The 21,282-nt window shown below is 44.7% G+C and overlaps 1 protein-coding gene across 11 annotated transcripts in view; it reads right to left on the reverse strand.

Moving 5' to 3' along the window:
* Positions 1 to 21,282, reverse strand: part of CREBBP (CREB binding protein) — a 154,894-nt gene that overhangs the window by 50,002 nt on the left and 83,610 nt on the right. For 4 of the 11 annotated variants that reach the window (XM_063655071.1, XM_063655070.1, XM_054455747.2 and 1 more), the window contains exons 4-11: positions 18,269 to 18,509; positions 16,864 to 16,977; positions 7,600 to 7,842; positions 6,125 to 6,227; positions 5,654 to 5,800; positions 3,643 to 3,760; positions 2,957 to 3,128; positions 2,561 to 2,605 (exon numbers count right to left, since the gene is read on the reverse strand). In XM_063655071.1, coding sequence (XP_063511141.1) covers positions 2,561 to 2,605; positions 2,957 to 3,128; positions 3,643 to 3,760; positions 5,654 to 5,800; positions 6,125 to 6,227; positions 7,600 to 7,842; positions 16,864 to 16,977; positions 18,269 to 18,509 — 1,183 coding nt within the window. The remainder of the gene's footprint in view (positions 1 to 2,560; positions 2,606 to 2,956; positions 3,129 to 3,642; positions 3,761 to 5,653; positions 5,801 to 6,124; positions 6,228 to 7,599; positions 7,843 to 16,863; positions 16,978 to 18,268; positions 18,510 to 21,282) is intronic. The other 7 variants (XM_063655073.1, XM_063655074.1, XM_063655072.1 and 4 more) reach the window with 3 other exon arrangements.

Genomic DNA, 21,282 nt, shown 5'->3' on the forward strand with positions numbered 1-21,282 from the left:
TTTACATTCATTGTTAGAATCTGTGCTAAGACTCCAAACGTTCTTTTAATTTTGCAAGCACCTTAAGCATAAGAAGTGCCCAAGGGTCAGCCGTCCTCAACCTTAGCCTCCTGTAGTTTATAGGAACACCACATCACCGAAAGACACTTCACAGCCAGTAAGTATCTCCAGACTGCGGTGTCTAGTTCCTTCCAATTTCCAATAATACTCTGTAAACTCTGAGTTCTAAAGAAGCACCAGTTCAAATAAGTCTTAGGACCAACACTAGAATCTGACAGAACCCTTTAGAGAATTTCTGGAAGTTGTTGCCTTAGCGCTGCTGTAGTCATGAGAAGGCTCAAAGGATGAGTCACGGAGCACTACCTTCAATGACTACTTAGAAATGGTACCCTCAACTGAGTGCCAACGCAGACCAGGAAGACCTTCCAGGGAGTCTATAATGTAAGCTTCCCCTCTCCCTGAGAATTTTTTTAAACAAAATGAAAAACAATTACTAAGGAACAGCACTTAAAAGAAATCTGTATTTACCCAGATGTGCTGGTAGGGAGGTTGCTAAGTGCATAACCAGAAAACATCTATTCCAATATTCTGCTGGTAAACAGCAGGCTCATCATACCCCACACCAGCAGCATCTGCCTATCCAGGCCGAAGTCCTGGACCAATCCCCAACACAGCATCCAGCCACTTTCCTAAGGCTCAATTTCTCTGACTCCTTGATTTCTTTCTTTTTTTTTTTTTTTTTTGAGATGGGGTTTCGCTCTTGTTGCCCAGGCTGGAGTGCAGTGGTGCAATCTCAACTCACTGCAGCCTCCACCTCCTGGGTTCAAGTGACTCTCCTGCCTCAGCCTCCCGTGTAGCTGGGATTACAGGTGAGCACCACCATGCCCAGCTAAATTTTGTATTTTTAATAGAGATGGGGTTTCACTATGTTGGCTAGGCTGGTCTCCAACTCCTGACCTCAAGTGATCCTCCTGCTTTGGCCTCCCAAAGTGCTGGGATTACAGGTGTGAGCCACTGCACGCAGCCTGACTCCTTGATTTCTTTCACCCCTCAAATCTAGTCCATCAAAACAAGTCCCTGATTAAGTTTTTTTCCATAATATCAGCTTATCTACTATGTCTTTTCCAGGAGGCAATACGAACACAACTTTTAAAATGATCTCTTCTACCTTCCCTCCCAAACTACTCTGCAAATCACAGCAAAGCCTCTTTCCTCAGAGTCTTTGGGATAATGTCACCACCTTGTTTCACAACCTGGAAAAATGTCCTCCTGCTTGGGTCTCAATGGTCAAGAGCTACAAGGTTTTCAAATGCTCCCTGCCCCAAAATAAAAATCACTGCTTCAACCAACCAAAAACCAGAGGCTCTCTACTTAAGAACCTTTCAAGGTTGTTGAGACAGCTGCTGCCACCCCAACCTGGCACAGGACCTGTGTGTAACACTCTCTCCAGAAGCTGACATCCAGCCAGCTGGGCTTAACCCTAGGGCCAAGAGCAGCCCGTGCCGTCCCCATTTCAGCCTCTGCAAGTGCTCAGCAGTCTAGGACTGTCTTGCATGCTTCTCCTTCTCAGCATTCAGAAGCACTCCCTCCCCACATCTAGGGTGCTTCTTTCTCAGACTCTTCCTAAGAGTAATGTACCATGCCCCCTTCACCATCCATTAAAAAAAATAAAAAGTTGGCCGGGCGCGGTGGCTCACGCCTGTAATCCCAGCACTTTGGAAGCCAAGGTGGGCGGATCACAAGGTAAGGAGATTGAGACCATCCTGGCTAACATGGTGAAACCCCATCTCTACTAAAAAAAAAGATACAAAAAATTAGCCGGGCGTGGTGGCGGGCGCCTGTAGTCCCAACTACTATGGAGGCTGAGGCAGGAGAATGGTGTGAACCCGGGAGGCGGAGCCTGCAGTGAGCTGAGATCGTGCCACTGCACTCCAGCCTGGGCAACAGAGTGAGACTCCGCCTCAAAAAAATAAAATAAAATAAAGTAAAATAAAAAGCTAAGGCCGGGCGCGGTGGCTCACGCCTGTAATCCCAGCACTTTGGGAGGCTGAGGTGGACGGATCACGAGGTCAGGAGATCGAGACCACCCTGGCTAACATGGTGAAACCCCGTCTCTATTAAAAATACAAAATATTAGCCACACATGGTGGTGGGCGCCTGTAGTCCCAGCTACTCAGGAGGCTGAGGCAGCAGAATGGTGTGAACCCAGGAGGCGGAGCTTGCAGTGAGCCGAGATCGCGCCACTGCACTCCAGCCTGGGCGACAGAGTGAGACTCCATCTCAAAACAATAAAAATAAAATAAAATAAAATAGAAATAAATACATAAATAAATAGCTAAATACTACTTCTTATCTCTTGGTAGATCTTTCCTATAATCTCCAAACTTCATACTATAAACATATCCATACTACCTGTAGAACTGAATTCTGCTCATCAGCAAAAAGGAATGGAAAGAAGAAACGGTTAGAAAGAAATATACAGGGGGAGAGGAAAAAACAGTGAAAGTTATGGCTGTTGAATGTTAAACTAAAATATGATTCACCACAAACAGGTCAATACCTTGAGAAACTTGCATGCGATTCACTGGCAGGGACAGGGGTCCATCTATGGTGGCAAAACAAAAACAAAAACAAAACCACCCTAGTTATTTAATATAATCCTTGATTCAGGAATAGGAAATTTCTTATTAGGACTTCAAACTTAAACGGGAAAACAGCCAATAGCTCCAAAAGCACGTGTGTTCCAATGCCAGCGCACCCTGTAAAGGGTCTTCCCAAGAGAGAAACTCAGTGTCCCAACACAGCCTGAGGCAGGTGGTCAGGGCCACTGCCACATCAACAGCTTCTGCAGGGCACGCATCAGATATTCTAATTCTCTGTTTAGAAATACACCCCAAACACGAAGGAAAACCAAGGAAACAGGCTAAGGGATGGCAGTAGGAAATAAAATCCTTACTTGGAGGTCTCACAGGTTGTGCCTGTGGAATCACAGGTGGCTGAGCCCCCGGGGCTGGTAAGGCTGGCTGGTTCCCCAAGATGCCTTGTTTATGTAAACGCGACCTCCGTTTTTCTTCTAGTTCTTTTTGTATCTTGTAGATTTTCTCTGCTAATAAGTGATAATATTCATCCTAAAAAGCAATAATATTCAATATGAAACAGTTAAAACTGTAAAAAGCAACTGAATGATCTGTGTTGTAGGTTCTAACTAATGAACTTCCTCATTGAGTACACTGGCAAAAGCAGTATGCAAATACCCGATACACCAGAAGCCCACATTCTTGCTAAATTCCCAATGACTTTATAGGACATATCAAATAGTAGGTACTTAATACATGTTCCATTTCATTCAAATGAACTTCTTGAATATTCACTGATGCTAGCAATATTACAACACACCTACTATGAAAAATATATCCCATGGATATAATGTAAATTTATATACTCCATGTACCAATGTAGCTAATCAAGAGTTCTGCAAGAAATGTGTGTCTTATCTGGGAAGTCTCCTTGGCCAGTGGCCTCAAGGTGAGGAGTCTGTCCCAACTACCCAGATTCCACTATTTTCAGATAACAAAGCAGACAAATGTAGTGCTGTCTACTAAAGATGCTGTAGAGGCCAGAGCACGGTAAGCAGCAACCTACCCTGCTGTTGGCAGACTCGTACATGTCCCCTTCCACTTTCTTAGCATAAGCTACCAGGTTTTCCATGCGGCGATCCTTTAGAGCTGCGGGATCAGGTGTTGGGAAGATGGCTTGGACGCTGAAAGGATAACACATCTATCAAACTACTTTTTTTCTTTCTTCTTTTTTTAAAGACATGGGGTTTCGGCCAGGCGCGGTGGCTCACGCTTGTAATCCCAGCACTTTGGGAGGCTGACGGGGGAGAATCACCTGAGGTCAGGAGTTTGAGATCCGCCTGGCCAATGTGGTGAAATCCCGTCTCACTAAAAATACAAAAATTAGCTGGGCATGGTGGTGGGTGCCTGTAATCCCAGCTACTCAGGAGGCTGAGGCAAGAGAATTGCTTGAACCCGGGAGGCAGAGGTTGCAGTGAGCTGAGATCGTGCCATTGCACTCCAGCCTGGGCGACAGAGTGAGACTCCTTATCAAAAAAAAAGAAAAAAAAAAAAAGACACAGGGTCTTGCTCTATCGCCCAGGCTGGAGTACAGTGGCATGATCATAGCTCACTGCAACTTTGAACTCCTGGGCTCAATGATCTTCCCACCTCAGCCTCTAAAGTAAGCTGGGAAGTACAGGTGCACACCACCATGCCTGGCTACTTTTTAAATTTTCTGTAGAGATGGAGTTTTATTATGTTGCCCCGGTTGGCCTGAACTCCTCCTGGGCTCACGCAATCCTCCCACCTCAGCCTCCCAAAGCACTGGAATTACAGGTGGGGGCCACTGCACCTGCCCTGAAGCTACTTCCAATGCCGTCAAATAAGCACTACAAAATCAGGATCATGTATCTCTGGTGGCAATACAGTGTGGAGAGAAATGCCAAGCCTCTCTTGCCTAGCATATCAATACATGAATGAAATAACTCCCTGGAGACAATCCTGACCCATCAACTTATCTACACATCAAACACATCAATATTTTGCTATTAATACGTATGTGCTGGGTCATTTCCAGAATAACACGATTTTCAAATCCCTGATTTTTAAACTACTTATTACTAAAAAAAATTTGATCAAAATAAGAAAGGGAAAAAACTCAAAGAGAATGTAAGTCTAGCTCATTTAAAATAACTAGCTCAACAAAGTTAGGCTTGGTGTGGTGGCTCATGCCACCCAGCACTTTGGGAGGCCAAGAGTTTGAGACCAGCCTGGGGAACCTGGCAAGACTCCGTCTCTCTCTCTCAACAACAACAAAAAGGCCAGGTGCGGTGTCTCATAATCCCAGCACTTCGGGAGGCTGAGGTGGGCAGATCACTTGAGGTCAGGAGTTTGAGACCAGCCTGGCCAACGTGGTGAAACCCTGTCTCTACCAAAAACACAAAAACTAGCTGGGAGTGGTGGCACATGCTTGTAATCCCAGCTACTCGGGAGGCTGAGGCAGGAGAATCACTTGAACCTGGGAGGCAGAGGTTGCAGTGAGCTAAGATTGTGCCACTGCACTCCAGTCTAGGCAACATAGGCAACAGAGTGAGACTCTGTCTCAAAAAATTAAAAAAAAAAAAAAAGTTAACTGTTAATTTTCTGTTATGTTAACTAACTGTAAGGTGATAATGACATGCCATCTATACTCTAAACTTTTCCAATTCTGAGGGGTCTCCACAACTAGAATCTGGAACTACAAAATAAGGTGAGGCTCTTGAGCTAACCCCAGCCCCCTCATGCAGCCTAAAGTGCAGAAGCACATTAAGGCCAGGCTACACTGAGGGTCTTTGCCTCGGTGATAGGGGCTGCAAGTCAGTGCCCCTCGGCAGTACAGAGCCACCAATGCTCTCTTTGTCACCCCCGCTCACCGATGACATAGAGTGTGGGAATCTCTGGCCTGCCTAGGGCTGCCAGAACTCTACCAGCAGTGAGAGTGGCTCCCTAAATAAGCACGTGACTTGTATAGGCTCCTAGGGTACTGTCATCTGGCAGCCAATGGGCAACACAGGAATAAAATCAAACATCTATGAAACTGCAAAACTGTTACATACAGTTTATGCACTAGATGGCTCCGCAGGTCCTGAGTGACATGTTCGTGCCAGCCTTTCCTTACACCGGTGCTAGAAGGAGGAGCTGCTGTTGGTATAGTGCTGAGGGTTCCAATGTTACCAGAGTTGGAGCCATCGTTCATCAGTGGGCTAAGGAGGAAATAAAGACACTTCATCCATCTACTGAAGCGACTCAAACACACTCTGTCTAATAAGGTTCTTCTACCACCACATGTGACTTTTAAAAGTTTAAGTCAGGAGAGCCAAGTGATGTAAATAAATAAAACTTAAAGTATGTTTAATCTATTATCTGCTCTACATTTATAATTAAAGAAAAAAAGGAAAACAGCATTCACCCCTCACCACCCCATTTAAACTATTTTCTCTGCCACACATTTAGAAAGAAGCAGTTTTGCGTGGTTCTCAGTTCATGCTCCTGTTGGACTGTCACTCAGAACTGAAACAGGTTCTTACTTTGTGGCCCCCAGGGAAGTCGGAAGAGCTGATTCTGAAATCAAGTTTGGGGGCTGCTGATCTGTTGTTATTCCTCCTGCTGGAATGTTCATTGGATTATTTCCTTTAAAGACAGAAAAGAAATCAATCAACAGTTAAATTTTAACATATACTTCAAAGTTTTGATGACAGACATCCAACATGTCACCATATAAACAATTGGTGATTATTTAAATAAGTGATTCTGGCCAGTTATAGTAAGCACTGAGGTAGGAACTCTGAGTGTCATATTTTCAATAATGGTAATCAACGTGCACAAATAATCAGTAGACACCCTCCCCACTCTACTTTGTAACCAAAGTAAGGTGTGTTTATGGAGGTTAGCTGGTATCTAAGTGAAAAAGTTATAAATGACCCATATGCGGCCTCTTACTTTCATTCGGCTTCATTAGTATCACTCCTGAGTGACTCAGCTGCACTGACACATACCTCTGTGTCTCCACCCCCAATATCAGAAAATAAAATCATAGAAATTAAGCTCAGGAAAAAAATATAGAGGTCAATTTGTCTACAATCTTCATATTAAAGGAAAGGAAAGCTGAGACGAAAAAAGGTTAAGCTAGTCCCAAATTATACCATCAACAGGAGAGGAGTTAAATTAACACTTGGGTCTCAGCATTCTAACTCAGTCTTCTGGCCAGTATTAGTTAGACATTCATTAGGGCAGTTGTTTTCCAAAAAGCAACAAGTAAGATGACTTTAGCTGGGCATATTTTAAGGAGTAATTTTTAAGTGCAAAATAGTTATTCTATTAGGGAAAGAACAAAACTAGCACAACTAGTCAGCCAGTCTTGACTTCACAGACATCACTGCTTAGCTTAAGCCTAAACGTAAAGGGACTGTGTCCACTTAAAGAAAAATATTAAGGAAACCATATGCAGAAATGGCAAAATCATGGCGATGTGTGGGCAAATGATCAAAGTCTGGCAAATAATGGGCTGGGGTGACAAAAGAAATGCTGACATGTCCAGCAGTCTGAGCCAAGAGTTTCCAGGACTCCTGTCATTAACCTGCCGAAGTCCAGGCTGGTCACTTCCAACTGAGGGGCAGACCCTAACCAAGATGTGTGAGAAAGTGGCAAACACAAGTTCTCCATCAAATAAATGACAACAGTCAGCACAAGGCGTCTAGTCAGCATCCTGACTTGTGAGATCTGCATTCTGAGCCACATGGCACATTCTTTATGAAAACTCTCCAGACAGAAGTGGCACAGCAAGCAACAAAAACATTGCTTCATTTGCAAATGCTGCTCTTTTTTATAAGCATGTAACCTTTTCCTTGCATCAGATACTTCAGCTTTTTCCTGGGAGATTTTTTATTTCAACCACTGTAGTAAAAAACACAAAACAAACTGAAAACTGCCTTGGGTTCCATCACTCCATTCCCTTTGCTGCATTTGGACAAGTAAGAATGAAGTTGAGAGTTCCTTCACCTACCCAGAGGGTTGAGAGTCCTCATCTGCTGGTGGGTTTGAGGCTGTGCTGGTTGCTGGCCAGGAACCTGAGGCTGCAGCTGCGTCTGGGGCTGGTTCATGTAGGGGAGTCCGAGAGCAGCATAGGCTCGCTGCATGGAGCTGGGGTCTATGGGATTTGGGTTACTTAAAGAAGTAGCATTCTGTTGCCCTGTGCCAACAGAACCAATTGTGTTTTGAATTCCACTAGCTGGAGACCCCAGGATGGCTATAACGACAAACAGACAGACAGACAAACAAGAAAGGTAAGTAAAAGGGAGAAGCCCACAAATGATTTAAAAACTATTGAGAAGCAAATACATTTCATCAAAATACTATACATGAATATCATAAAGCGGTAAACAAGGCTAGGGAGAAAGGAACTGTGCTGAAGGACTCATTTATTCTGCCTAGCAGTAAGTGAGGAACAAAAAGTTAAAGAAAAGTCAAGTTTCTATCTTAGCATGCAACAGATCATAAAATCTCACAGATATCACTTGAAAAAAATTAGTATGTCTTAAAACCTAGAGACTCCTCAAGAAGTCAGTTCCAGGGAGTGGCAAATGTATGACAAGGGAAATGTCTGATTCTCTGGGGACCAGTAGACACCTCTGAGATGAACAGAGGAGCCCCCTCCTGTTGACTCCAACCCTGTCCTTCACTGCTCACCTGCACAGGTACAGAGGGCTTAAGAGAAGGAGCAGAGATGATACCTGGTCGGTCGGTTTTGATTAATAAATCTATAATGTGCTCTTCTAAATCACATAATTGCAAGTCCTTGAAACTTACACAAACAATGACAGCATGAACATATCCTCCTGATGGGATTCCTATGCAGCAGAGCACCACGCTGAGCTCTCTGGCTACATGAAGCTGTTCAAGAAATACTGTACTTGATTGACTGACTGAGCTGTTTGAAATTAAGGTTGGAGTGAGGCTTCGCAATTCCGCATGGGTCTTATTATCCAGGGGCCACCTCAGCACCTCTGATATTCAGGAGGTGGCTCTGCCTTACGTAGCCAACGTCAGCTTCTGCAACCCAGACCCACCGGTGGCTGGCAGGGAAGCTGCCCCATCCAGCTAGCTAACCCCAGGAGACTAAAGGAAAAACTAGTGTCAACATAAGGAGCTCCATCCCAAAGGGCTTCCAAGGTAATGGAGAGACAACTCCAAACTTGCATCAACTTGGACATTTCAAGTCAATTCATCTACCCACCTATCTACCCACCTGTTATGTGTTTGCCTGCCCACTCATCTGTCGCAACAACCCAAATGTTGTTGTGTGAAAATTTATCATATGGCAGAAGTTCTATATCATACTATTTATTCTTATTTTTGAGTTCCTTTCTAACTTCCACAAATTTTAGAGTCATGTTAAAAATACCATCTTATAGTGTTGCTGCTATAACACACCATTTTTGATACATAAAACATGACCACAAAGCCTTTCTTTCAAATTCCAACCACTATGTATAACAGTAATAGTCTCACATTCAACCATCAGCGCACCTATAATAACCCCAATACTTACCAGAGCAACTTAATTAAACTAAAATGTGTGAAAAAAAATTCCTGGTAATTATACATTCCATACTATTAACTTTTCTAATAATGATATTCAGATCAACTCATTAACACTCATCAGACACAATTACACACACCAAGCACTCATTAACATAAATGAAAAGCAACTCCCAAGGTGCACTTTATGGCAAGTGTGTAGCTGAAGTCAGTCATGCACAATACCTTTAAAAGTATTCTAATACTTACTACTCCCCAAAACTTTAAACGTGTCCACCATACTTCTGAAAGCGACATCCTACATTTTTAAGAAGCACTATGGTATAGAAATCAAAGTTAACAGTGGTAGGATAGTTTATTTTTCTATCACCTTGCGATGTAAGGAAGAACAGGGCTACACTATATTTAACACACATGGTGATGGACTGTGGAGAGGAACTTAAAAGAAACAAAGTATGGAGCCTTCCATTTCCCATGAACGCTTTATCGACTTCTTCCTACTACATTTCCCTTTTATCCACACCTCCCCAAGTGCCATCTACTTAACTAAAATGCCCCACCTTACAGTGAATGCCACTCCTAAGCCCACAGCCACTGAGAGGGCAGCCAATGCCTCATACTCACACTGGCCTCCCATGCAAGCTGCTGACATGGTCACTGCATTTTGTGTTACAGGCATTCATTTTCTAAATGTAAACATTATTATATTTTTATTTTAAAAGAAAATATACCTATGAGAAGCATTCGGAACTCATTTCTAAAATTCAGAAGCAAAGGAAATTAATTATGAACAAATAAAGAAGGTCTCTGCCATTTAAGCATGGCTGAATTTGAAGTCCAAATGATGCTATTAGATGAAATGATACAAATACTGAAGGGTAAGGGTGCTCAGGCATTCACTGCAGGGTGATGGCTGACTGAAAGGGGAGTCATTATGTACAAGCCACCATCAACTGTACTGCAACCTCAAGGTGCTCCACGTGCTCCATGGTGGTATTCCCAATCCCTCTCTGAAATCCCACAGTGCCTCCTGTACCCCTGCTTGTCTTTAGACACTGACCCTTCGTGTATTCACTCACTCACATGACAGACTCAGTGAGCACACTCTGCCAGGCTCCCAGATACGGTGTGGGCACAATCTCTGCATTCCCTGAGCCTAGGGACAACAGATTATCTAATAATCACCTAACGCACCCAAACTGCACCTTGGAACCCTGGGACAGGGAAAATCAGGCTCATGTCACGTTTCATGTGCATCCCTGAAAGCTGGGATTAACGTCAAACTCGGTTTTGCTCTTCACCACCTGCCACATGGGCCACGTAACCTGCTGTGCAGAGTCCAGGGGACGTGCCAGGTATAGCGCAGCGGCCAAGCACACTGTGGGCCCTTGCAGCGCAGCCCATGGAGTGCCTTGGAACTGAAAAGAAATGCACGGAGATTGGTCCATCTACCTGGCATCCCTAAGGATGAAGTTTCTCTATTTATCCTTTCTGCATTATTGCCACTTAACCTCTTCCAATGTCAAGGCCGTGTGCTCATTTGGCCATTTTTACATCTTTTTTCCTTGCTAGAGCATAAAGCTCTAACTTTTAGGAAGTCACAACACACCTGCAGTGCACTAACACACTGGATGGGTTCTTCTGGGCCCATCAAGCAACACTCCTGTCCCGGATATTTACCTCTTTAAAGCTCCCCAACATCCCCCAGTCTCACCACCCCTTCTGATGTTGCTGAAGAAGGAGCCTATGACCTATGAACAAAAGGCCAAGTTTTATAGCAGGCTCTTGCTTGGACTCACCTGCCACTCTTCACGCACAATGTTCCACTAAGAGGCCGGGTACGGCCAGGTGCAGCTGGGTGCAGTGGCTCACGCCTGTAATCCCAGCACTTTGGGAGGCCGAGGCAGGTGGATCACTTGAGGTCAGGAGTTCGAGACCAGCCTGGCTAATAACATGGTGAAACCCCATCTCTATTAAAAATACAAAAATTAGCTGGGTGTGGTGGTGTGCGCCTATAATCTCAGCTACTTGGGAGGCTGAGGCAGGAGAACCGCTTGAACCTAGGAGGTGGAGGTTGCAGCGAGCTGAGATCACACCACTACACTCCAGCCAGGGCAACAGAGAGACTCTGTCTCAAAAAAAAAAAAAGAAAAAAGGAATGTTCCACTAAGAGGTTCCCTGTACAGTCTATGTTGCTGATGCAAAGCACTCAGTTATTCAGACAACTTCAGCCCCTAATCATTCTCAATAAAACTGAACTCCATTTGGAAATTCAGTGAAAACGGACACGAATCAAATCTCCAAACTTTGTGAGGGTAGGGGGAGATACACCATGAAGCAGAGCAGTAGTTGCTACAGCTGATCCTTCAGCAGCACGAGAGTGAGCCACGGGGTCACCCAACGCAGGCCAGAAACACAGTGCTTGCGGGAGGCGAAACTTGTGTACGGGAAGGGCCAGCTGCGGGGCTTGAGTACGCCTGGTTTTGGTATACTTGGGGGGTCCTGGAGCCAGTTTCCCGAGGATACCAAGACACTTAGATTTCTACTAAAAAAGCAATGCTAGAATTTATTCAGGTGGCTCACACCTGTAATCCCAGCACTTTGGGAGGCTGAGGGTGGGGGGATCACCTGAGGTCAGGAGTTCAAGACCAGCTTGGACAACATGGTGAAACCCCATCTCTACTAAAAATACATAAAGTAGCCAGGCATGGCAGCACGTGCCTGTAATCCCAGCTACTCGGGGGGCTGAGGCAGGAATCACTTGAACTAGGGAGATGGAGGTGCGGTGAGCTAAGATCATGCCACTGCACTCCAGCCTGGGCGACAGAGTGAGACTTTGTCTCCAAAAAAAAAAAAAAAAAAAAAGAATTTTTTCAGACCTGCAGACATCTCTACAAAGTTGCTGGTGGCACCACCGTACCTTGCAGGCATTGTGTGGGCCAGGACCTACTTCCTACCTGGCACCTTCCTATGCACAGCGTGGGGTACGACAGTGAAGAGAAGCACTGAGGGGGACCCAGGCACTGCCAGGCTGGAGACTCAGCCTCCTATCAGGCACAGCCACAAGCCCTCAAGCCAAAGGCTTTCTTCAGAAGCCAAGCGACACTGGCGCAGTGACACTGCTCCTTGCTAGCAAGGAGCAAAGCTGTTCAGATGAAACACATCACCCACGACCCTTTGGTGCTCAAGTCAGGGTCAATCAAGCCCACCATTCTCTCTACAGCCTTCAGATTCTGCTCCTTGCTGTCCCCCATCCCACTACAGTCTGTCAAAAGAGATGAAAATCTCTGAAGGGCCCTCAAGTGAACAAAGGGCCTGCTCCACACACACTCACTGGGCACCTGATGGGCTATTCGATGAGTGGCAGTTCAAAGGAGGGAGATCTTGATTCCATATAATAAAAGGAGGTTTTTTTTTTTTTTTGGTTTTTTGCTTTGTTTTGTTTTGTTTTTTGAGACGTAGTCTCGCTCTGTTGCCCAGGCTGGAGTGCAGTGGTGCGATCTTGGCTCACTGCAACCTCTGCCTCCTGGGTTCATCAAGTGATTCTCCTGCCTCAGCCTCCCACCTCAGGATACCGCGTAGCTGGGACTACAGGCGCATGCTGCCATGCCCAGCTAATTATTTGTATTTTAGTAGAGACAGGGTTTCACTGTGTTGCTACTCAGGCTGGTCTTGAACCTGAGCTCAGGCAATCCGCCTGCCTCACTCAGCCTCCCAAAGTGCAAGGATTACAGACGTTAGCCACTGCGTCCGGCCAAAAGGAGGTGTTTTAAACAATCTGAGGCACCTACAGATGGAACATGTTGCCAGGTGAAGCAGTGGGAGCTACACTCATGGAGATGCCCAGCAGCAGCTGGGGCCATGGCTGACGCAGTTGGGACAGTGCGTGCATTAGGCTGGCTCTGGGGCCGACCCTGCGCACTTGTTTTAACAGTCCCTGGGGGACTCTGGGTTGGAAAACCCGTGGTCTCTCTCTCAGAGAATGACTCAAACCCTCTCACCAGCACTGGCCCAGATACCTCGTCTTTCAAGGCATCCAGAGCAGCGCATCTCAGATTTTAATGTGCACACTAATCACCCGGGATTTTTATAGAAGTGCAGGTTTTAATACAAGAGGTCTGAAATGGGGGCCCAATTTCTTTATTGCCTACAAGCAACCTGGGAGCACCTCCATGTCTTGCCTGAGGCCTACACTTTGAGCAGCAAGAACTTCACAAATGAGGCAACATAAGCCCCAAGAGGGGAACCTGGTCACGGGTCCCATAGCCCAGTCAGTCCTCCATGCCACTCTGTACACTGAATTTACTGAAGGTCAGATGCCAGGACTGATGTAAGATACACATCTTGGAAAGTCCTAATTATTCAACAAAAATTGAATATTGCTATAAGGGATGGTTAACTCGAGATCAGTGATTATAGAATCTTTAAAAAACAATTCAAGGAAAAATCGAATGAGGCTCACGCCTGTAATCCCAGGACTTTTGGGAGGCCAAGGTGGGAAGATCACTTGAGCTCAGGAGTTCGAGACAAGCCTGGGCAACATGGTGAAACCCCATCTCTACAAAAATTACAAAAATTAGCCAGGTATGGTGGCAGATGCCTGCAGTCCCAGGTACTCAGGAGGCTGAAGTGGAATGACTGCTTGAGCCCGAGGTTGAGGCTGCAGTGAGACGTGGCTACGCCACTGCACGCCAGTCTGGGTGACAGAGCAAGACTCCGTCTCAAAACCAACCAAACAAACAAAACACAGGCCAAAAAGGTAATCAATGGTCTGGGCTTCATTTCAAAGAACCTCAGATTAGCTCCACAGGTGATTCTGGAAGGTTCTCTCAGTAGAGACATTAATCACAGAAGTTAAGAGAGTGGAGCATGTGCTGACCAAGGAAGTGTTCATCAGGTAAGACCAGCGCTGGCCTGTGGGAAACACTGCCTAAAAAGCAGAGTCCCGGAGCCCCCAAGGCGGTCGCCACAGAACGAGCACAGGTGGGTCTCGTCAGAGTCCCTGAGGCTTCCAGGAGCTCATCACAGTCCACCTTTCTGTTCACCTCGTTTGCACAGGAACCCCAGTCCAGTCAAATGCATGCCCTCACAAGCTGTGCACTGTGCAGACACTGTCCCCACTGTCTGAAATGTTCTTCCTTCGTTATTTTGTTTGCACTGGGCTCCACCAAGTCCCACCTTTCTCTATAAAGTAGTCAGGTGCGCTCCAATTCTCCTCGAAAAGAATGCCGATTGCACTGACTTGCCTCTACCTCAGTCCTTTGAGGGAGGTCACCCTTACATTATTTTTAACATATATAATGTCTTCGAAACCCAACGTTAAGCCAATGTAGGGTCGGATTCACATTTTCCTCTCTGGGTTCCTAACTCAAGAGTTCACACACCATAAGCATAATTTGCTTTGGGAGAAGAGAAAAAACAACAACATTTACAGAAAGGATATTGCTGAAACCTTGTCAATCATACTTTTGTAAAAAACTACCAAAGTCTTGCAGCAAGTTAATCTAAATCTTCCTTGTGACTTTATAAAATCATCCTGGTAATATCTTACATTATGACTAGTAGAAAACCTGTGGTTTACCACTTGAGAGAGCATGCACAGAATCAATTTTCACAACACTCAGGCAGTTATAAGGATGGTTAAAAAAAAAAAAAACCACATACGCTTTTTTCTTTTAAAACAAAAACCACATAAGTGTTCTTAAAAAGAGAAATCACCAAAGTTTACAACTGTCATGGTAGTATGTACTAAAAACAAGATCCTCAAAAAGCCACACCCCCAAATTAAAGTTAAGAATAAAATTCTAGCTCATTATTCATGGAATACTGTATAACTACAAACTTGACAATGAATATTTTGGCACTTAAAGAGCCTATTACTGAAATGTGCCCTAAAACACAAGAAATTTAGCCATCACAATATACTAAAGAAAAAACTTTTACAGTAACGTGAGAGGAAAAACAGACTGTATTCCATTAGAACTACTGTCCCACATATCTGGTTCTACAAGACCCAGGATTCCAGAATGTCACTTTATATAAGAAATGTCCAGGGAAATTGATTAATTCAAATTTTAGTCAATCAAAGAATAATTTAACTGACTTTTAGGAAACTGGCTTTTTTTTTTTTTTTTGAGACAGAGTTTCGCCCTTGTTGCCCAGGCTGGAGTGCACTGGCGTGATCTCGGCTCACTGCAACCTCTGCCTCCCAGGTTTAAGTGATTCTCCTGCCTTAGCCTCCCAAGTAGCTGGAATTACAGGCATGCGCCACCACGCCCGGCTAATTCTGTGTTTTTAGTAGAGACTGGTCTCGAACTCCCAACCTCAGGTGATCTGCCCGCCTAGGCCTCCCAAAGTGTTGGGATTACAGGCGTGAGCCATCGCGCCTGGCCAGGAAACTGGCTTTTAAAGGAAACTCGTTGTGGTTCTTCTGTAGGGAGGCAGATAACAGGCCCCATTACCCTGGCATTTCTCTTCTCTGTGACAGGGACACCCTGCTTTAAATGAAGCAGGGTCAGCGTCAGCTCGCTGCCTACTCCCTCGCCGCCAGAGGGAGGTGGGCTGGACTCAGTAAAAGGATTGGCACGCCACTCCACAGTACTCTTAGGAACAAAGCACTTTTTCCATCTTTCCCTGGGCCACTCAGAAACAACCAGAAAGAAAAGCAGCACATGTTCTCCAGGCAGCTGCGGGGTCTTGAGGAAGGATGATGAAGAAGAATGAGAGGAATGAACACGTAATACACAAAACAGGGGAGGGTGGCAAGATGGCACAGATGAGATGGAGGAAGATGAGGAAGACTGTGCTGTGCTGGAAGGGTCGCTACGGGTACAGCTCCAGCCAGAGGGGACAGGAGATTGAAGGGCACTTCCTAGCTGTCCGAAACTGAAGGACACACCCAAAGACCACAGTTTTACCTCTAAAATGACAGGAAGATGGTTGAAAAACGGGAGGGAGGTTCATCCTTCTTACTGCCTGAAGCCTACAAATGGCAGGGAGCCCCAGAGCCCCAGGTGGACCTCCCAACAAGCAGGGATCGCTGCGTAACCAGCCGTGCCGAGGGCTACAGACAACCTAGACAACGGCAAAATGACTGGGGTGACCAGGATGCAGCAGCCCTAGGGCAGAGGCTCTCACTGCGAAGCAGAGTGAATGGTTAGTTATACAAAGAGGTCTGGGGACCATAGCTCCACGTAGAGGGAAACCTTCACAAATGTCTGTGTGGGATTTTATACTGACCCAGACTGACTGACAGAGCCTTCAAAATTTACTTCAGGATAAGGGCTTTCCAATTCCGAAAGAAGTATCCCCTCTATCCCCCTCCCCAAGACGTCACCGCCATTATAGCGACATGGAATTTAAATTCTCATGTATGGAGTAACTGTCAGGAAATACCATATCTTCGTGTTGGCTCAGTGAACAAAGTGATTCTGCTGTTCCATGCTGCTTCAAGTGCGTGTATGCAGGGGGCAGGGAGAGGGAGAGGCAGTGAGTGAGTCAGGGTCCAACATTATCACAGCCATTCCTGACACGGAGAGCCCGCCTGCCCTCTGAGCTTGGCTGTACCTTGGGCTGCTGTCCGCCCTACCTCACCCTGCACTCCGTGGCTCATAACCCCTGCCCACTCCCTACCTACTCCCCTTGCCCACTCCCTACCTACTCTCTGAAGTTTCTTTAGAAACAACTTCTATTCTCATCTCCAAGCTTCTCTGCCCCCGTGCTCACTTACTTTGTTGGTTTCGCTTGTCACTGGCATTTTTCAAAGGGAGGCAAACAGGACAGTCATGTCGTGTGCAGTTCTTCCAATGAGAGATGATTTGTCGTGAAGATGCACAATGGGCAACTATGACCAGAAAAACAACGAGATGTTATTTTTCTATCCAAATCGTCACACTTTCAATTATACCTAAATTATAATGCCAGATTCCATAAGAAAATGGTAACAAGTGTAACCATAACACAGTATAGGCAGTCCTCAACTTACAAACAGGCTGTTTTCCAAAAAGTTTGTAAGTTGACTGTTGAGAAATCCAAACAAAACTTCCCCTAGAAGCAATGTTATGAAGGATGGGTGATTAAGGGCAGCCCACAAAACAAAACAAAAACTATTCAACCTGGAATAGCGAACAACTGCAATGAAAGGTAGAACAAATAATAGTTCTGTGATGTCACTACTTAAAATAAAAATGTTCAACTATGTTTCAAGATAAAACCACCTAAATACTACAGTGAAGAAATACAGATAGAGAAGCAAATGAGAAGTCTGTAGAGATTCTGAAAGCGACTCTGGGCACTTGGTGAAGAAGTACTCGAGAGGGTAACTGACCCCGGTTATTCCGTCTTCATCTTCTAAAGGTCTAACCTTACCCTTCTCTGCTTCTCTGTTACGACAGGGTTATTCTGGGGACTCACAAATATCACAACGGGAGACGGGGAGACCAGGGGGAGATTCCCCTAAAGTTTACGAACATAGTAAGAGAAGGAAAGAGAATAAAGATTAAAGGAAAGTACAGCTGTTAATAGGAAACACTTCATTCGGTAGAAATGAGGTGTTTGCAGTAAAAGGGGAGACAGAGGGCACGTGAAGTGCCTACTTCACCACCTCCCCTGGGATGATACAGTGCACAGTTCCCCATGTCACTGCCAGTCACCCAGGACAACTTCGCTGTCATCCGCACTTGCCTCAAGACACAGGACAGAGGAGCAAGGCCGCAGGCCACCAAGACAGATGCTGGGGTGCAAGAAGGGCGTGTGCCTGCACGTGCGTGTGCTATGTTCATTGCCCAAAAGAAAACCACAATCTAGACATCCACAACAAAGACAGTGCTCAAGAAGTGACCAATGTCTTCCGTGACAGAGGAAGGAGGAAAAGAACAAATACGGGGCACAGCTTCAAGCAGCAGAAGTTCACAGAGTATCAGAAAACCAAATCGCCTTTCTCTTCAGCAGATATGACTTCCTGGAGCACGTGACTGCCGTCGCGTGGGGAACGTGAGCGCAACATGTCTTGCCACACCCAATGAAAGGTAGCACTCAGGCTGCTGGAGCCTTATGAACCAGAGAGCTGCTGTAAGAACAATAAAGGCAAATTCTTCCTAACCTCCGCCACTAGGAGTTCCAAAAACAGCACTTACCTTGGCAGGCTTTCCCAGCCTGACAATGCGTCATGTGATTCAAAACGTTTTTCATGGTTCGACAATGTGGGAGCGAGCAGGCCCGAACCTCTCCGTTTGCTTGCTCTCGTCTCTGACACTTATGAGCATGAAGCAGTAGAACCAGCTGCTGCTGTATCAGTTTGCGTTTTTCAGGATCTGCAGTGGGGCCTGTTGCAATTGCTTGTGTGGGTACAATTCCCACTGATGTTTGCATCTGAGACTAAAATAAAGCAAAATAATAAAAATACTTTAACCTCTCAGAGTTCCAAGTCATATTCATTAATTATTTCTCAAACAAAAGCAAAAGCTGATGGATAATACTGACCACAGAGAGAAGGCTGGTGTAGTTCTCTAACCCACTGATGACTTTAAGATGATCCAGAAGCACACAAATCAACCCAACTCAGCAGCAAGGCTGATTCAAGTTCACTTGTATACAATTATCAACCAAGCAAGACAATGGCTAGCTCTTCACTGTAGCAACAGAAATCCAACTCACTCTACGATATACACAACTACAGGAAAAGCTATGTATTATACCAACTGGACCATATAAAACTGCTGTTTCTGTAGGTCCCAAATCGCCAAACACTGGCAATTTCATAGTGTACAACCTAATTAAAAAGACTGCCAAGGCCTGGCTGAGTGCATTGGCTCACACCTGTAATCTCAGCACTTTGGGAGGCCGAGGCAGGTGGATCACGAGGTCAGGAGATCAGGACCACCCTGGCTAACACGATGAGACCTCATCTCTACTAAAAAACAGAAAAAATTAGGACTACAGGCGTGGTGGCGGGCGCCTGTAGTCCCACCTACTCGGGAGGCTGAGGCAGGAGAATGGTGTGAACCCGGGTGGCGGAGCTTGCAGTGAGCTGAGATGGCACCACTGCACTCCAGCCTGGGCGACAGATCGAGACTCCGTCTCAAAAAAAAAAAAGATTGCCAAGGCCTGACCAATTGCAATGTACTACAAACATCTGATGTAGCAGAAAGAATCAGAGCCACCTTTTGGATTTCATTATCACATGACTAGAAGGACAATGCCTGCAGCTTGATTTCACAGCAAACATTACCTCTCCTAAAAGACTAATGACACTTAGCCTTAATACAACCACCCAGTGCAATGGGAAATGCATTCTTGTCCTATGCTTTGTTTTTCCTTAAAATTTCCACTCAGACAGCTGACAATTTTTAAAGATTTGGTGATCTGCTAAAAATACAGAAAGGGTTTGCTTTCAGTTGCCTGAAATAACAAGCCAGAGCAAACAAACCTTTTAACAGCAAGGGAAATGGAAAAGGGGACCCACAGAGTCTTATTCTTTACAAACTACAAGCATTCTTCGGATAAACTTACTAAAAAAGACTTAGGCAATAAGAGAAGTATTCCTAATGTGCAACAGTATCATCCGCAGTTCCGGGATTTTCCATTTTCTCTAGTACTCTGATATTTCCAGCTTGCTTCCACAACCCTCATTACCTCCCCTAAAGTACGCCACTCGGATTTTTTAAAAATGTATGAATCAAAACTGTATATTCACAAAGAGGAGAGAAAACTATAAAAATAATTTTTAATGAATCAAAGCTCACTTTTAAAAGGTTATAGAGTTTTCTGTTTTGATTTTACCTTTATGAGACCTAGAAAGTAAGTGCGTAGAAAAGCTGGGTGGCTGGGCTTGGGAGCAAAACTCTTGGAAGTCTGAGAAGGACCCAAAGCAATTCGAGAAGGACCCAAAGCAAAATCAGCATCCTAGCTGAGAAGCAGAACATCATGAATGCAGGGCTCAACTCCTAAGAGAAAACAGCCTCTTATGTTTATTTTTTCCTGATTATAAAAGTATATATATACACTGCAGGAAATTTGGAAAGCTAGAGAACTACTACAGAAATAATTAACAACAATTAAAATCCCATTATCCAGGAGTCCACTATTAAAGTGTTGATAGGTTTTTTTCCCTTCTTTTTTCTACATAAATGCTTACGTATGAACCATAATCAATAGAGCCTCATATCTCCCCTGCAACACACATGTTTCGCTTAGTGTTTTTTCCATGTTCTGCCCCATACCACTAAACTGTCTCAGATAGTGGGCTGGAATGACTTGTAATGAACGGCATGTTACTCTTTTAACTTTACACTCATTTAACTACTTCTTGTTATGGGGCATAAACTGGAATCCCTGGCCCCCTCCTTTATTTTTTATAATTGTAAATAAAGTTTCAGTAAGCAAACAGCCCTTAAGCTGCCCCTGCAAGCATGCAGTACTGGTGTTATGTCCACTGCTCAACTGGCTTATCCCTGTGGAATGGAAGGTCCATCGAGAAATCAACAGGAATGGAGATATGGAGGAATGGGAGAAACACAAAATGAGCCTCATTTAGGTCTCTTTCTTTTACGTTTATGAAAATTTCAAACATACAGAAAAATGGAAAGGAAAGGATATCATCATTACACCTAAGAAAAAGAACAATCCTTCTTGGGTATCAGCTAATACTGAGTCACATCCCAATTTCTCTGGTTGTCCAAAACATGTCTTTTATAGCTGGTTTGCACAAATCAGGACTCCATGAAGGCCCACATCCTGTATTTGGTTGTTTTTAAGGTTCTTAATCTATTGTGTCTTCCCTTTTTTTACTCCTGACACCACCTTGTTGAAGAGACCACACAGTTGTACTCTCACTGTTTCTTAAAGTACAGAAATATCACATACCAAAAAAATTATATAAAAATTAGGCAAAAAATTTAGCTCTACAAGTAAATTATAAGCAGACTGTTCTTAATTCACCAAAAATTAACACACTGATTTCATCTGGGACTTAAAAATATTCTTTTTTTAAAATTTCAGAGACAAGGTCTTGCTATGTTGCCCAGGCTGGCCTCCTGGGCTCAAGTGATCTTCCCACCTCAGCCTCCCATGTAGCTGGGATCACAGATGTGTGGTGCCATCCAACTGGCTTGTATTTTTTTTTTTTTTGAGACGGGAGTCTCACTCTATT

The sequence above is a fragment of the Pongo pygmaeus genome, chromosome 18, assembly GCF_028885625.2.
Source record: "Pongo pygmaeus isolate AG05252 chromosome 18, NHGRI_mPonPyg2-v2.0_pri, whole genome shotgun sequence".
In the NCBI taxonomy this organism is placed as follows: domain Eukaryota; kingdom Metazoa; phylum Chordata; class Mammalia; order Primates; family Hominidae; genus Pongo; species Pongo pygmaeus.